General features: G+C 42.6%; 1 protein-coding gene across 1 annotated transcript in view; it reads right to left on the reverse strand.

Annotated features, from left to right (window-relative positions):
• LOC125894177 (protocadherin Fat 4) overlaps positions 1-17,604 on the reverse strand; it is a 149,428-nt gene that overhangs the window by 63,939 nt on the left and 67,885 nt on the right. Inside the window, exons 2-3 of the mRNA XM_049585417.1 lie at positions 10,083-10,214; positions 1,137-1,398 (exon numbers count right to left, since the gene is read on the reverse strand). Coding sequence (XP_049441374.1) covers positions 1,137-1,398; positions 10,083-10,214 — 394 coding nt within the window. The remainder of the gene's footprint in view (positions 1-1,136; positions 1,399-10,082; positions 10,215-17,604) is intronic.

The raw sequence follows: 17,604 nt of genomic DNA on the forward strand, positions 1-17,604 counted from the left end.
TACAATGATGCATTTTAGTGTGTTTTAGTTTGTAACTGGATGCTTCGTTGAGTCCCTGGTGTGAGCTCTGCACACCAGAAAATGTGATAATCATCATCCCTTTTGCAAGTAGAAAGGCTGAAAGTTGTCGCGGCACTTGGTTGTGCACCTCTGAATCTTTGTAGCTAGGTACCCACTGCGTACACTGCACTGTTCAGCTCGACAGGGAGGACTGGCCAAGAAGCTTCACCTGTACAGACATCTCTACCACAGGGACACTTAAATGGCCTTATTAAAAATGAATAGGAAGATATAAGCCACCACATCGGGGACAAAGGTTTATGGAAGAACATGACAGATCGCTGTAAACGGTAGCAAAACAGCCTCATGGAAAGACGGGCGACCCGGGGGAAACAAAGAATATAAAATAATGTCGACTTTGAGGGAAGCAGCAGTTATAATTACAGAACACAAATGCGATGTTTGGCGGTATATCAGCGTTTGCTACTGTTGCCAGGCAGCCTACTTTCCCATTAAAACTCGTTGACTTCTTGCAAATCCACAGAATATTTTGTTTATGCGTTGAGTAGGGGTGTGCCATATCATCTCGTTCATGATAATACCGGTATAATTTTTAACATCATATGAAAAACTCACATCGAGATACTTGCGATATTTCGGCTTGTCGACATATTGACGTCATACTGTTACCCACGGCAACAACAAGCATGGCTGAAAGCGAAATTATTACTGACTCTGCGGTGGTTCCAAAAAGAGGAGCAGCTTCAGCAGTGTGGAATAAACTGTGGCGTCCTGAATGTTTTATGAACAGCCCCGGACTTCTCAGACTCTTTTAGTGTCTTACCGCTCAGAGGGAACTCATTCAGTGGCTCCTCTGGCAGCAGCACAGCGTCTCTACCTCTCGAGTCAAGTCGTCATGTGATTTTGTCATAAACCTTTGGTAAAGTAAACCTACGTGGCTCGACAAAAAACTAAAAAATATGTGAATGTGATTAGAGGAGAAATGGCAGAGCATAAAGGTCCATACCTTGAAATATCGTGCTATTATTCTAGGGTCATATCGCCCACCCCTTGCACTGAGCATAAACGCCTCACATGGTGTCTTGCGCTAGAATAAACAAACCCTGTGATCTCACCTGGTGCCATGTCTTCAGGGATATCAAATGAATACGTTGCACGTGAGAACTTGGGCATGTGGTCATTGACGTCCTTGACCGTGATATTCAGCCTCATGTCAGACGACTGTTTTCCATCGTCTGCCCGCACGAGGAGGGAATACTTTGAACGGCGCTCCCGATCCAGCTTCTTGGTGGCGATCAGATCCCCGGACTCGGGGTCAATCCGAAAGCTGTCGTCCGCCCCGCTGATGATGGTGTAGGTCACGAGAGCATTGGGACCCTGAGGTGAAGACAGAGAATGTCAGGTTGTAGTTTGTGAATGAGTGAAAATACAGTAACCTGAACTCAAATCTATTTGCATGATTAAATCTGCCTGTTTACGGCACAAAACCACAAACTTACATTTGTGTTTACTTGTTCGTTGTTTCAAATACACTGAGCTCATCGCAGGCAACAAACCAAACCAAATTTTAAGTCAATATTTGCTGGCTACGTTTCCCAGAACGCTGCTCCAACTCTCTCTCAGGGTTCAGAGCGACGAAGGGGCCAGTAAGTTAAATGTACTTTGCTGAACTCGGGCCAGGAAGAGGAAGAGCATCGTGATTACAAGTATCAAAGCAACTCTATCTGGTCGGTAATCAGTTTACCACACGTTAGCGTGTCACGTCTCCGGATCAAACTACCTACTTGTCGAGCATGAAAGAAACCCTTCTCCACGGAGACACTTCATAAAGGAAAGGCTTGTGGGTTCAGAGGAGATCAATAGATCACAAATCAAGACGCAGACATCAACGGGAGGAGAAGAAGGAGAAAAAAGGATGTAAAGGGATTACACCCGGCTGACCTGCACAAACATGAGACAGGCTCCAAATGTCATGAATGTCTTTGATTAGGAGGAAAACAACCCACAAAAACATGCTTACAAGAGGAAGATTTCAATGTTGGAACAAAGACTTAAAAATAAACACTAAAAGGAAAAACAGGAAACTTTAACATCATTAAAAATAAAAATCTGCCTCTTATAAAGTCATTAATGTCTATTATAAAGCCTGAAAGTCTTGTTTTCTTTAAAAAAGTACAAAAATATCTCAGTGCAGTGAGATTATTTCATCCTCTTTACAAAAACAAATCAACGTGTTTGCATAGTTTTAAGAAATTAGTGTCGTGTCGTACCATGAAAGAAGACAGATTAAGGTGAATTGCTGCGCAAGTATAATGAAAAATGAATTTTAAAGTGAAATTATGTCACTATTTTCTTCTCCGACTGCAGCTGCTGTGAGAGGCAGCAAAACATCCTTTCATTTTATAGTTACAGTTTACTAATAAAACTCTTCACAGTATGAACAGTGGTTACATGAGCCTCAAAACCAGACACAACTCAGCCCTGAGCAGAGTGACCGTCCTCTACTGACCAATCAGACTGCAGTGTTCACAGCTCCACCTTTTAGTACCAGATCTGTGTGCTAGGTACCCCAACAGAGGGGGGGAAAAAAGCTGAACTGCTCGGTGGAATAGGGGCTTTAATAAGAGTTTCAGCATTCAAGGAGGCAAAAAAAATACTTGACATAATGGAGATTTTAGCAGCGCAGTAACTCTGAACTCTCTGAAGCCTAAAACACTAATGGCGTTTTTTCAAAGTGTTAACAACCTAAATCTAAGAAGTTGTGTCTGCGCTGCAATAATTAGGAACGATCTTAGTTCTTAGAACGACATTTGGGGAACTTTTTTAGCTCCTTCTTTAGAGTAGGAACCAGTCTAGTCACAGTCAATGCAGCACCAGCAACCTCCATTTTTAAAAACCTGTTAGCCATGAAAGACAACACATAACACAAACAACAGCTTGTGAGAAGAAAATGGAAAAAAAAAGATGATAGTGAAGTCAGTATATATGTGACAGTGGAAATACAACATGATTTTGACTCGTCAGAGCAAAAGTGATGTTGCTATACCGACCACCTGCCAGCTTAGGCCAACACAGAAAGCCTTTTTCTAACTGTTTTAAATGAGATTCAACTTTTTGCTAGCTGTTTCTGTGTTGCCTCGTATTACTGTGCTCTAGGTGCCTGGCATTTTTCCTGGAGTGGTCTGAATTTCTCGTGTTGAAAAAACTTCAATTTCAAGCACAAAAACGTCATGTCTTTTTTTGTCATCTTTTTTCCCATCGTCCAATCGCATGATTAGAGAGGCGGGCATCCTAAAATATGCCTGGAAACGTCCATCATGGAGGAGAAGCTCCTGGACCAACTGGTGGTACTCCCCATGATCCAGCCTCTTTTTTAGGGTCTCATGTACCCACACAGATCTCTGTTTAAAATAAACGGTCGATTGATTACACAAAAGGGTTAAAGCAAGCATTTTTTTCCCATTAGTGGCATTTAATTTAAAAAAAAAAAAAAAAAAAAAAAAAAAAAAGGCAGTATGGCGCCAGCGAGCTTCTTTCTGTGTGAACGGGGCCACACAATCCATCACTTCAACGTTCCTGTTGGCAGTGTGAATGCAAAAAGTATAATGTAAAAGGCTCATCCAGGAGACAACAGGTCACACTGGACAGAGAAAGCGAAGCAGAACCTGAATGGCGATGTCCTGGCGATACTCACTCTCAGTCTTTGAACTCTTGGAGGCTATAGTGTTCCTCTGTATATGCAACTAATAGATCCCCTGTTGCCTTGGACATGTACAAGCGCCATGACACATGTGATAGCTATAGCAAGAGGCTTTGGAATAGGAGAGCACTGAATGTGATATGACAACTGAATGAGCCCGACGACGGAGCCTGACATTTATATTTGTGCCGGGGACAATCAGAGATCAGACAACTGTCTCACTGTGTGTCTTCTGCCAAAGAGAAAAAGCAACATCAAAAAGCTACTGCTATTCAGTGAGCTGGAGCTCTGGTTACAGCTGGTTAAGAGCTAAGCTAAAAGAGGCTCTTTCAGCTATGTCTGATGTTTGCGTGATGCTTTTTGATCCTGCCTGGACAATGGGACGGCTTATATAGAGAGGCATTGCATTGAGCTGTCGCTGTATCTGCATGTCGACACATTTACTGCCGAGGTGGACAATGGTGCTCACATAACAAACTATATTTTACATAAACTGTGTGCATGCAGTAATGTTGAAGGGTAGCATTAGCACGCTGTCTCTCACCTCTCATTTAATCTGTAGCTTTCAGGCATGTATTAGCTGAGCACGCATGATACACATTCAACCCCCTGAACAATTTGGCAGTTTTCTGTGGGAACACAAGGGCTAAATTTAGGACACTGGCACAAACTTCTCTCAACTCCCTGTCGCTGCTTAGTGTCTTTGCCCCTCTGACGCTAGCGCCTCCTTGAAAATGGAGTGATATCTCTTTGCTTCTCCAGGCACCATATTTTGAGGTTTAGGTTGTACACTGCTGTGTGTTGAACTTAGGCCACATCCACATTAATACATTTTCATTTTTAAAGGGTTTTAAAAAGAAAATGATCTCCGTACACAAGTGTTTTAGCACCATGTCAGGAATAATCTCAGTCCATACCAATAACAACAACTGAAAACGCATGTGATATAACCATTCAGTTGGCCAATTTTCAAATGCACTCCTTTGGCAAGATATTTTAAAACCTATATAATGATAAAATTCACATGACATATTATTAGTGGTATAGTGTTTGTAGACTTGTATTCCAGTGGTGACTGTGTGGTGCCATGCCATTGCTAGAATGGCCCAAAATTTCAAAGCCCAGGTAGGTAGGTATACAAACACCTACTGCTCTAAAGTTTGTCCAAAAATGCAAACTCCCTGAAGTGAATTTCAGTTTTCCAGACATGTTTGAGTCACCAATCCCGGGTGTTTTTACTAACCCATTGCGCTGTCTCCCAGATGCATTTGAGCCACCAATCTTGGGAGTTATTCACCAACCCACCGCTGCTCTTTCAGCGACTTTTCTGCCACCAAATGTGGATGTTTTAAGCCAAAACATGATCTTTCCCTAACCATAACCATATGGTTTTTGTGTCTAAACCTAACCACACATTCACCACAACGCTGCTGACAAATGTAACGTGTCTGTTGTTTACAGAAACCTGCATTGCGAACATTATTCTGATGATTCAGTTGGGTTAGCTGCATGGAGTGTGTATTTTTCGGAGATATGGGACTTTGGAGCAACAGGCATTTGCTTCTGGGACAACAGGCTGTCTGGGAAGTGGGCTTCTGATCCAATGGGACATTTTTCATACTAACAGAGCTTGGGAATTTTGGGCTGTCGGAACAATGGCAGTCACCAGCTGCGTATGATTGTTTCCAACTTGTGTGATCCAAACTTTTCCATTGACTCCAGGGCGTTGTACTGTCCAAAAGTCAACATTTATTTAAAAAATAGAAATCTAACTGCACCATAAGTTGATTTAATAAAAGAAAAAAGACAAAGTCATTTATTCCGATGAATCAATTTGGGGATTTTTTTTGGACGGGCGTAGATGTCATAAAATATGACAACAGACATCTGAAACTTCATTCAAAAACATTAATAGAAGCTTTAAATAGTAAAAAAAAAATGACATTCAGCGCAGCCCTCATAATTTCTGTCTGTCACAAAGACAAATTAAATATTTTCTTTCTATGTTTAACAGACTCTGTGCATAAATGTTAATGCACCAACAAGTCTAGACACGACAGCTTTAGACGGAGTCAATATCATAAGGCCAAGTTCATGACTTGCTCTTATCTCTTTCCCGTGGCCTGTTTTTACGACGGATAAAACCTCCGTCTTCTTGACCCGAGTCGCTCATTGCATTACCAGAGACTCGGTCAGAGAGCCAGGCCCAGTAAAAAAAAAAACAGAGGGAGACAAGGAGGACGGAGCGGGGCTCCGCTCATCTAAGGACCCTGCTGTCATCAATCAGTGGCTCCAGATCTGGCAATCCCATCAGCCACCTGGGCCGCAGTCCGGAACCCAACACCCGCCGTTTGCCAATTAATTTTCTGATAGGGTTCAAAGGCAGAGCAAGGGAGGTGGGAGAGGCCGAGCAGGGGGTCCATCTAGGCCACAGTCCAACACACACACACACACCTAAACAAATTATGAACACAGGCATGCATTTAAAAAATATCTCCACTCTCATGTTAATGCACTAATTCCTCTCTGTCTCTCTGTACTGAACTACCATAAGTAATTAAGATCTCACACACACTCACACACACTGGTTGCCCTCTTGACCTTCACTCAAGACTTTGACTACTTTACAGCTTTGGTTCTTTGAGGGGAGGGGGTGGGGCAGGCCGACCAATTAAATAGCAGTGTTCCAGGGAGCATGGTGTACCCGACTGGAGCAGAAGGAAACTCATTTAGCAGATGAGTAGTTTTTGGGAGCACACAGTTCCTATGAGAAGTGCGAGGTGCGAAGCAGACAGTGCCGGCGGGGATAGCGAGCTTCCTGTATCCAACAGTACCGAGCACGCAAGCCAATCATAATACAGACTGAAAAACAACCAACATGTTGTCACTGAGAGCTCAAGCATAAAGCCTTTGAAAGGCAGAGACCGGCTGCGCTGCTGCTTTTTAAATCTGTTTTCAACAAGTTCACAACTGCAAAAAGTGTCTAGAAATACACTTGCAGTGGGTGTATGAGCCTCTGGAACACATTACCGTTCATTTTGAGGCTCCTGAAACAGCCATTGTTGCACTTTTCTTCATTAAGAAAGCTTTTTTTTTTTTTTTTTTTTACCTGTGACATATTTTCCACGTAAGGTCAGCAATCTAATAAAACTTTCACTCTTTCCAAAAGCACAAAAGGCAGCATTTTCCTTTTAAATGAAGTGAGAAACATTTTCAGAGCAGCCTGCTTTAGAGAAAAGAGCAAAGTTTTATCCTGATTTTCTCTCCACCCTGCTGCAACCTCTTCCTTCTTTTTTGGGGTGGAAACGGGCCTTGCGAAAAACGGATGCGTAGAAACAGCATTTTAATACCCTCACACATGAATCCCACATGTAGCACTGTTAAATTGGATGGGATCATTATGATGTCTGAATTCAGCCCGTCAGCTGGCCAACAGCTTGCACTCTTGGCTACTCTGCACTGGCTCACACATGTGGCTTTCTCAACAAGGGCTCCAATGCGTTCCGTACGCTCAGTGTCAGCGCAACTTAAGTTTCCTGCGTAAGGATGTGGGCAAAGACTTGGCTGGCCTCATATCTGGCTCTGAGTGAGAGCTGGAATGAAGTACAGGCTTCTATTTAGCAACCTATTCATGGCAGCACTGAAGTTTGGAGTAAACATCCCTAGAATCTGTAATTCCTAAAAAGGCTCCTCTACATTCTCTTTAAGTGTCGCTGTGTTTTCTTTTTCATTTGAATCCCCGTCTGGAAGCAAAATGTGGCTTTTTTTTTTTTAATGAAAGTTCTTTAAATTGATCATTTGGGAGGACTTGCATACGTGTGCATGAATGCGTATTTTTCAACAAATGACTGAAAGCCTAAAGCTTCATCTTACAGACCACAGCTCAGGCTGACACTCCACTGAAACTCAGATATGAGGAAAAAGTGAACAACCGCGCAGATTGATTTCAATACCATATGCTTTCAACATCAAAGCTGTGAATACTTTGGTGCTGAAAAAAGAAAATAATCAAATAATGTCCTTAAAATCCCCCTACTGAAAAGACGGACCTGCCTCCAGGTCTGAGATTTACAGTCAATATAGTGTCCCGGCTAAAGAGAAACGGCCAGGAGTGTACGACTTTTCTCACAATCAGAGCGAAGAGAAGGCGGTGAGGCAACAGCTGTGCAATAAAAGACGTGTGGCCTCATAAGTTAACATTAAATCTGAGTCCATATTCCCCCTTTCTGATCTCTCTCCCCTCTATGGCCTGACTTTTTCCATTCACTTCAACTGTGTCCTTTGGCTTAGGTGAGAGACCGCAGGCCTTGGAGATGCAGGCAGAGCCTGTGTTTCACTCACTGCAGGATTTAATGTCCATATCCTGCCTAAAGCAGCGAAAGATGGAGCCCTTAACTAATTGAGAGTGATCTCGGTGATGTAATGTGAACTATGGAGGCCGCGGAGGGACTATCGGAGCGGCAGGCCCAAAAATCAATTGCTGGCCGCTCTCCTGCAGGCTCTGTGACACCAGTGGCCTCAACGCGTCTCAGATAACGTCAACACACAAGACAGAAAAGGACAATTCTGTGTGTGTGTGTGTCCAGAGGAGAAAAATGTATGAAGGCCGATTGATTCATAGATGTGGGCTATATGTTTGTGTCGCTGAGAGTGAAGAGAGCCCAGTCTGTCTGTCTCATTCTACGTAACTGCTTAGCCTATTAGGGGTCGTGGGGGGGCTGGAGCCTATTACAGCTGACACTGGGCGAGAGGCGGGGTACACCCTGGACAGGTCACCAGACTATCACAGGGCTGACACATTAGCCCCTTTTACACTGCCAGATTTTCGGCGAATGTTGGGCCGTCTTGCCGGCAAGCTGCAAGGGTTTAGACACACAGAGCCGGATTGGTGAGTTGATCCGAGGTGCCCAATTTTTCGCCTTGTAGGGTAGACATATTGGCAGAATCTTATTGCTGCTGCACTCCCCGATTAACAGCCCCTTCCGTGGCGGAAGGGGCTGTTGATGACTTGTGAGAGGAGCTGTTGATGACGCCGCACGTGCGAGCCACTGGCGGTGGATAAACAGGAAACAGCTGATAGCAGGAATGAGCAGCTAATAGCAAGAGGGAAACACAAACCTGACATACACTGTAAAGATGAGCAACTGGGGAGACAAGGAATTGCGCGCCCTCCTTGTCCTTGCAAACGAAGAGGCCATTAACCGTCAGATGACGGGGATGGTGAGGAACGGGCCAACTTATGAGAGAATCGCCGAAGGACTGACCAGCCGTGGCTTCCCTCCCACGTCACTGTTTACGTCACACACTGAGCTACACGTTTTGTTACTTGCTCACGCCCCCCATTGCCCCGAAAAAGGCACATTCTGTATAAACAAAAGTAGGTAGGCGGCATTTTGCTGCACTCCCCGATTTTGCTTTTATACTGCCACTACTGAAAGAGGACTGATTGGGCTTTCCTGCAAATTTGCACAGTTCCTATTTAAAAAGCGCTAGAGAGACAGATAACCATTCACACTCACATTCACACCTACGGACAATTTAGAGTCACCAATTAACCTGCATGTCTTTGGACTGTGGGAGGAAGCTGGAGTACCTGGAGAAAACACATGCTGACACAGGGAGAACATGCAAACTCCACACAGAAGGGCTCCCACACCCTGGGTTCGAACCAGGAACCCTCTTGCTGTGAGGTGACAACTCTAACCGCTGCACACCTCTCGTTAAATTTGCTGAAGAGCGCAATATGACTGGTTTGGGACCCGCAACTAAAGGACTTGGGACTTGACTTGGGAACTTAGCTTGGACGTGAGTGCAAAGACTTGAGACTTACTTGTGAATAGAAAAAGACTTTGTCCCACCTCTGTTAATTTCTTACCATCGACTAATTAATTATTTCAACAATTATTTCAGCCGTACTCTCATGTCATATGTTTGACTCCATATTTTTGTCCAACTAATAACTAAAGCTCCTCCCGTGGCTCCAGTCTTTATACAATACCCACAATTGACAGCTTCTTAATCGAAGCTATTGTTCACTCTGTCACTCATATGCAGTAACTCCTACCATGGTCTTAATGTTGTTTCAGCGGCCTAAGAATCTGCAATTCCTTTGGCATGAGAATGGCCCAAAATAAAGACACTAAATGTCGACTTAGCTTCATTTCATTAATGACAGCTGCCTTGGCGTCCGAATCCCATTTGAATCTATAGTGGTTTCTACACTGTAGGAACAAAAATTTAGAGCATATTTTCAATTCAAATCACTCCCAGGATATCTATTCTGAAAGCAGCGGAGTGGAAAACGGGCACAGAAAAGCACAAAAACACTGTCAGACAGAATAGAAACTGGGGGAGCCATTACCTTGTCTGCATCCGTGGCTGTTAGCTGCATTATCTTGAAGCCATCTCCAACGTTCTCCTCAATGGTCACATCAAGAATATCATTAGGGAAAACAGGCGGGTTGTCATTGACGTCCTGCAGCGTGATCTCCACCTGCAGAGGAAGAATAAACACCACAGTTTCCGTTAGGGCCCTGCCAAACTTGGCCTGCTACAGCTGTTAAGATCCCTGCAAAGAAAAAAACTTGTCCATCTTCTTGAATTTCAGATGATGAAGAAGCTGCACAAGAAGGGGAAAGTTATCATTCTCTGACTCCAGAGAGGCTGGAGAGGAAAAGTTGTGAAGTGATGAAGTGAAGTATATTAACTTGAAAGGTCAAAAACTAAGGAGGCTGAATTATTGTTTTATCCAAAGATCATTTATTTAGATCTGATAGTGGAATCAGTCTGGCCTGCAAAGCCAAAACACAGCAAATATATATTTGGTTGAGAGTGAATTAAAAACAGGACCTTTTGACATCTATCTGTTTTACTGTGTGACAAATATATTACGCCAATGAAATGTTAAACTTTTAGGAAAACATTTAAATTTAGCAACAACTAGAAAAGAGAGGTCAAAGATAAATTGTAGAGGCCAGGCAGCTAATGAGATAAACCTAGCTTAACCTAATTTAGCAACCTTTACCCATTTCTTGTAGCTGAATAATCAGTTTTGATGCTCAAACTTCTTAGTAATTTAGTTAACAATAACTGACTTAGCCTAGCAGAGTAGCAGCACCGCTAACTGTAATCATCTCAGCCTCTGACAGCATTTGGGCTAATTACGGCTAACTGGTTAACTAGCCTTAGCTAAAGCTAATTTACCAACTTTTTTAAACCTGTTTCCTGTAATTAAATAATCAATTCTGATGCCCAGACATTTTTGGAAATAGGTGTTTGTTAAACCACATAGAAAAACAGTAACTACATGTAATCATAGTGGAGTAAAGAAGTAAGGTCAGATACAATTCCTACTAGCTAAATGATAACATTAGCTGACCTAGCTTAGCAAAGTAACTGCCATGCTAACTGTAATCATGGCAGCCTCTGACTGCATTCCGGCTAATGAGATAGCCTTAGCTAAAACTAATTTAACCTCTTTTTTCTATCTATTTTCTATAATGGAATATCAGTTTTAATGCGCTAACATCTTAATAATTAATTCTTTAAACCACATAAAAAGCAGTAACTAAATGTAATCATAATTAGGAAAAGAGGTAACATCAGATATAGTCCAATGAGCTTAAAGGTTACATTAATTGACATGGCTTAGCTAAGTAGCAGCAATGCTAACTGTAATCATCGCAGCCTCTGACTTCACTTAGGCTAGTTACAGCTAACTGGTGAGATAGCCTTAACTAAAGCTAATATACCAACTTTTAAAAAAATAAAAAACAAAAACAGTTTCCTGTAATAAATCAATGTTGATGCTGCAACATCTTAGTAACTGAGTTAACACTAACATTAACTGACTAGCTTAGCAGAGTAGTAGCTACGAACGCTAACTGTAATCATTGTAGCCTCTGAGTGTACTCCAGCTAACTGGTGAGATAGCCGTAGCTAAAGCTAATTTACCCTGATTTTCTGACATGTTTCCTGCAATTTAATAATCAATTTTGATCTAACAATGTTTTAGTAATTGCGATTGTTAAACCACATAAACAAAGCAGTAATCACATGTAATCATAATGGAGAAAAGCAGTAGGCTAACACAAGATAAAAAAAAGTCCTTCTACAGCTAGCATATGAGATGGTCCTAGGTAAAGCTAATTTACCCACTTTTTCCTACTTGTTTCCTGCAATAGAATAATTACATTTGATGCTTCAACATTTTAGTAATTGAGTTTGTTAAACAACATAAATAAGGCAGTAGCACTAACATTAAAAAGTACCACCAGATAAAAGGTAACTAGCCTAGCTTAGCGGAGTAGCAGTCACATGCATCTCCCATGTTGGTTTGAGGTATTTGGGCTACCTTTAGATCAAATATTTAAACGTATGTAATTAAGAATGAATGTATTAAACTTGCTCATCAGTTCAAATGGACAAGAAATGAAGAGGAAGAAGAAAGAAATTTGTTGTGAGATTTGTAGCACTGCATCATATACGGTACCCACATGTTCAGCTGTCATAAAGGAACATGTCTATAGAGCTGCACTGTGGGTCTATGGTTGAACTCATATACCCCACTGTCACTGGAGCTCATGGAAGTTGTACAAGTTACAAATTGACTTGAGGCTCTTTTCCATAGAGATTTACAGTGAGTGTAACAGTAGAGCAAACTAATTGCAGCTCAGGGATTTTCACTTTCATGTCTTAGAAACCAAAATAAACACACATTTACTGTGGACCACAGACCCCCCATGTGCATAAACTTTGTCCCATATAGTGAGACTTGTTCTGATAGCCTAAATTTAATACAGACTCCGCAGTGGTGAGAGGGAAACCTATGATTAGATCAATTGTTTATAGAAATTATGTGATTTCAAGTAAATCAAAGTGACATTTTATTTTTCCGCATTTTACAAAAAGACCACGTGAGCCCATTTAAGGATCCCCAGCGGCTCTTTCACCACACTTGGGGAACTCTTCGTCATCATCCTGGTTTGCGGTTAATATACAACAAGGTCAAAAATATGTGGACAGCCTTTTCCACATCCTTGTTTCTTTGTGCTTTGGTTTTTCATAGTCTTGGAGAGGCGTCTTATTTTCGATGAAGGGAAATCTTAATATTTTAACAATGGTGTGCGTCCAACTTTGTGGCAACAATTAAGGGAGGGCCCCTTCCTGTTTCAACTTGTAAATACAGCAACAAAGCCAGGTCCATAAAGAAATGATTTTTCCAGTTTGGCATGGAAGAACTTGACCGGCCTGACCTCCACCCCCTCCAACACCTTTGGGATGAACTGGAGCGCCGACTGTGAGCCAGGGCTTGTCACCAATCAGTCAATCAGCGGCCAACCACACAAATATTTGGCATGACGCACAAATAAAACAACAGCTAACTACAACAGCACTAGAATTAAAAGAAATATAACACCGGTACTTTCTTACAACAATACATTAACTGCTACAGCTCCAGGGGGAATCAACCCACCGCAGCCTGCCACCTATAGCAGGACAGAGAACAGTTACACAAGCTCAGCTATGCAAATGTCTGAGGGAAAGTGGAAACCCTGGAGACAGTGAGAGTGAGACATTTATGGTTTCAGATGTTCTATGTCTGGTGTGGCGATATTACATTTCCACTCATATCCCACAACTTAAACTGCGATCCCCTCCGCCTCATCCACTAACCCAAATATGCATTTCAAAGCCAGTAAACATGGCTCGCTTTTGAATCATAACAGACATTTTGCTGCGCATTCTCTGTTTATTGACTCTATAAATATGGAAAAGCCGTGTTTAAATTCTCCAGCGATAGGATCTCCATTAATGTTGACAGTGATTATGGTAATTCTTGTGCCAGGCATCATAAGATGCCCCCACCTCTCTTTCGCAACACACACGGACGAGGCTGCGCGTCAGTGAGATGAAATAGGAAATGGGAAAAGAACAGTTGTCAAAAGTCTACAATGGGTGCAGCTTCTCGAGGCAACAAGAGTTTCCCAGCAGGCGATTGTAGAGCAGACAATAGGCCTCAAGGCCGTACGACCACCAAGGTGGGGGGTCAGATACAGCAGCCTATTCATACCCTCCTATTGACAGGAAAAAGACGTCACATGTCCCACAGACCTGCTTTTGCAACCAACAGTAGCAGGAAACTCTTCGCAAACAGCTGCCACAGACTCCTTTTGGAAAAACTCAGTTCATTAAAGATGACCCAGAACAAAAAGCTTGGGGGAGACGGAGCTGAAATGGTGTCAGAGTCTGGCTGAATAAAATATGCTTCTCGCTGTTTACCGCTTTGACACCGACTGCAGCGGGGCAAATCTGCGTAAGGTTGCAATTACAACAAATCTCATCACTGAACACTTTTATTTGTCTGATCCGCTCGTGCCAGGGCGAGGATGTTGTCCACTTATTAAACCAACTCTGAGCCGGTGTCTGCATGACTGGAGATAATTACAGAAGAACAAGGCAGATTATGTCCCGGGCACCAGCGATGCAGAAGTCGCACAAACAAGGCACAATGACAGCGGCTCTCGACTCAACTTGCGCCTGAGCCGAGGGACCGGGGCAAAGTCAACAAACAATGAATATTTATCTCCCGCCCTGTGTGTCCCCTTGATGTGTAAATAATGCAAGGCCCACTTCTGAGGAGTGAACTAATTAGGGTAGAAGTGCAGTTTTGAGAAATAATTACGCCTCACGCTTCCAGTTTGCATTACCCAGGCTCCCACGGGACGGGAATATATCAAAGAGCTTTGGTGAAAAATTCATTGGAGGGAAGAGGAAGCAAGGTCAGGAGGGGGAGGCTGAGAGAGGCAGGAAGAGAGGTTTTTGTTCCATCTACCTGTCTGCGGCGGCGGACCCAGATGCCCCGGCCGAGGCAGGTGAAACACATTAGTTTACAAGGTAAAAGATTGTGTTTCACGAACTACTGTTTCAAGTTGCAGGTGCTGCTAACTGGCTGCCAGGGTTTTATTATTTATAGGGAGGTATGAATGATTCACGCGTCAAGTGGTTCCTGAGCGCTGTCGATTATGAGACCTTAAGTGATGGAAGGTATTTGTCCAAGAGGTTGAGACCGGAGCCGGAGCTCGGCAGTGATAAATTCATCTTGTCACAAAATTCCCAGAGCTTATATGATATACGCAGGGATGACAGGTGGGATAATTCAGACGTCTGAGCTTATGTTATGTAATCTGCTCTCTTTTCTCAATCATAGAATTTGAACGTCAAGACTCAGTTGATCCATATTTCAGAAAGACATATTTTTCCACTAACCTCTAATCGTATGCAGATAGTTTTGTGTTAATGTGATTTTGAGCTATCTGGAATTTCTGCGGTGACCCTAATATCATCGGGGGGATTGGATTTTTTTGTTGCGCTCAAAGCATGGGAAAAATACGTTTGAAAAATTCAACAGCAGTTTGTCTTTCCAGTAAAAATGTTCCAGTTATTTTGAATAATTCACCGACCTCACTGGAACTACTTTCAACCAAAGAAACAGTCCATATGAAAGCTGTTGAGGGATTATCCAGACTAACCAAAACATTGACTCTGGAAGGACGTGCTGCTGTCGAGCTTTTCAAATGTCATTTTTAATGCTACAAGGAGCACCAAAGAAGATTCCATTAACCTCCACTGTGTTGGTGTAGAGCAGTGATAATTTTGGCAGCCATTTTAGATTTAGTCTTAACATGAAAATGAATTTTTTTCCCTTCAGAGAGTTGAAACTAATTCAGTTTGGCTAATCCAGGGATCAGAAATTGGAGTCAAGGTAACAGGTTGTATCATGTGTTGAAATTTCTTTTGGACATTTTTGACCGGGTCAGAGGATGATGTGTGAGCACTTGATGATCATCGTTTGCAAAGCTCAAAATTCTGACCAATCAAGAGCAGTTTTCTCACACAAGGCATTTGATCTGGTCCGCTTGTAAATGCTGCCGTGAGAACATGAACCAACTCTAGGCAATTATACAACTTTAGAACTTTGGAAGTTGCTGATTTGGACCAAAGGAGACAACTCCAGGTCTGAAAGCACCCCAAAACTGTCGCAGCTGAGACCAGTTGAGAAAATACTGTATGTGTTTTTGTAATTTGGATGAACTGACCTTAAAGAAGTATCAAAACGTTGCTGCATTCACATTTTGTAACACTGACACCCGACATTTAGCCATCTTTAAAACGACTTGCTTGTGGAAGCAAAGCAGACATCAAAGTGCAGACGTTTACCTTGACAGTAACAGAATACACCAAAATAATTCCTCCATCCCACCACGCTGTAATATCCAAAGTGAGAAGAAACAGTTCTGGTTACAGCTGAAGGTAAAAGCATCACCTGCGTCCCTGAGAGCAAACAACCTTTGCCATTCTCCCCACATCTTAAAAAGTGCAAGTAGCACAGGTTTTCATATGTTTCCCACTTAAAACGTCTCATACTTGCAGTCCTGCCAAGACCTCTGCAGACAGATGGACAGACAGACGGACAGACAGGGGGAAAAGTCACCACAGCAGCAAGAGATCTAATATTTGAGCACGTTCCCATGTAGGCTGCGCACAGACTTTGTCAGTTACCCACTTAATAACTAGTAGAGGTTCTGATTAATTAAGTGAGGGATGGTTTGCATTACAGATGAGTAATACAGTGCATGCTTGCTCCGTCGAACACCGCAAACTTCTGAGTGAAAAGGTTGAAATTCACATCATTAGCACAAACATTTCTTCCAAAGCAGACCAAAAAAATGTGGACTCAGAGCGCAGCTGATGCAACAGTTGGCCCGTAAACGTTGAGCTCATCTGATCGTAAAAACCGGAGCAGGGTGCGCCTCCTGCAGGAAACAATCATTTCAAAATGATTAAATGTCTCATTAGATGCTGTTGACGACTCGGGGTCAGGGGTCGGGGGAAGCACCGACTTCCAGCTCTCGTTACAGTCGGCCTCTGAGATTGAACAATTCCACTTTGCATCATCCATTTTTTACTGATGTGCACATGAGCTCAAGTTGGACCTGATGTGTCAAAAAGAGGAAAAAAAAATGGGGATCAGAAAGCAGCTCCAAATATAACACTTCATCACAGAGCCGAGCCAGAATCATGTGCTGTTTAAAAGGAATTAGTCAGGTTTTGGCGCAGTATAAACAACTAAATGGCACAAAGGAATTTTTGCAATGCCATAAAAGAGAGTCGACGCTAACAGGTTTTGAAATGTGCTGATTCCACGACGTGGGATGAAGAAATAACCACATCTAATCCAATCTGAGGTTTGATGCACTGTTTGTTTACAATGACATGATGGTTATCTAAGGTTACAGCGCTCTAATGCCTCAGCTGGAACCTTGTGTAATGTGAGGACCGTGACCGAGTCCAAGGCCGGTGCAGCTTGGGCTGGTTAGCAGAGTGTTCCAACCATGGGAGGGTTATGAGACAATGGACTCCTGGGCACAAATCTGTAAGGGGCCCCACCACCTCTCCTACACAAGAGCAAGATACACTGACTCTGTGCTGGCTTTGTGTCTTTTTATGGTCGTTATGCATCCTATTGTGGTTTTGTGTCTTTTTCTGTTTTTGAAGTTGTTTTTGTCTCTCTTTGCAGTTCCTTGGCATCTCTTTGTGGTCTTTTTGTGTCTCTTTGTAGTTGTTTTGAGTCTTTTTGTTGTTGTCTGTGTCTTGTTGTAGTCATTTGACTCGTCTTGAGGTCATTTAGTGTCCTTTTTGCCATTTTTTTTGTCTCTTTGTGGTCTTTTTGTATCTCTTTACAGTCATGTTATTTCTCCTTGTAGTTGTTTTGTGTCTTTTTGTAGTCATTTTGTGTCCTCAAGGTAATTTTGTGTCTTTTTTTGCCATTTTTTGTCTCACTGTGGTCTTTTTGTGTCTCCTTGTGTTTTTTATTTCTTTTT

The sequence above is a fragment of the Epinephelus fuscoguttatus genome, linkage group LG9, assembly GCF_011397635.1.
Source record: "Epinephelus fuscoguttatus linkage group LG9, E.fuscoguttatus.final_Chr_v1".
Classification (NCBI taxonomy): domain Eukaryota; kingdom Metazoa; phylum Chordata; class Actinopteri; order Perciformes; family Serranidae; genus Epinephelus; species Epinephelus fuscoguttatus.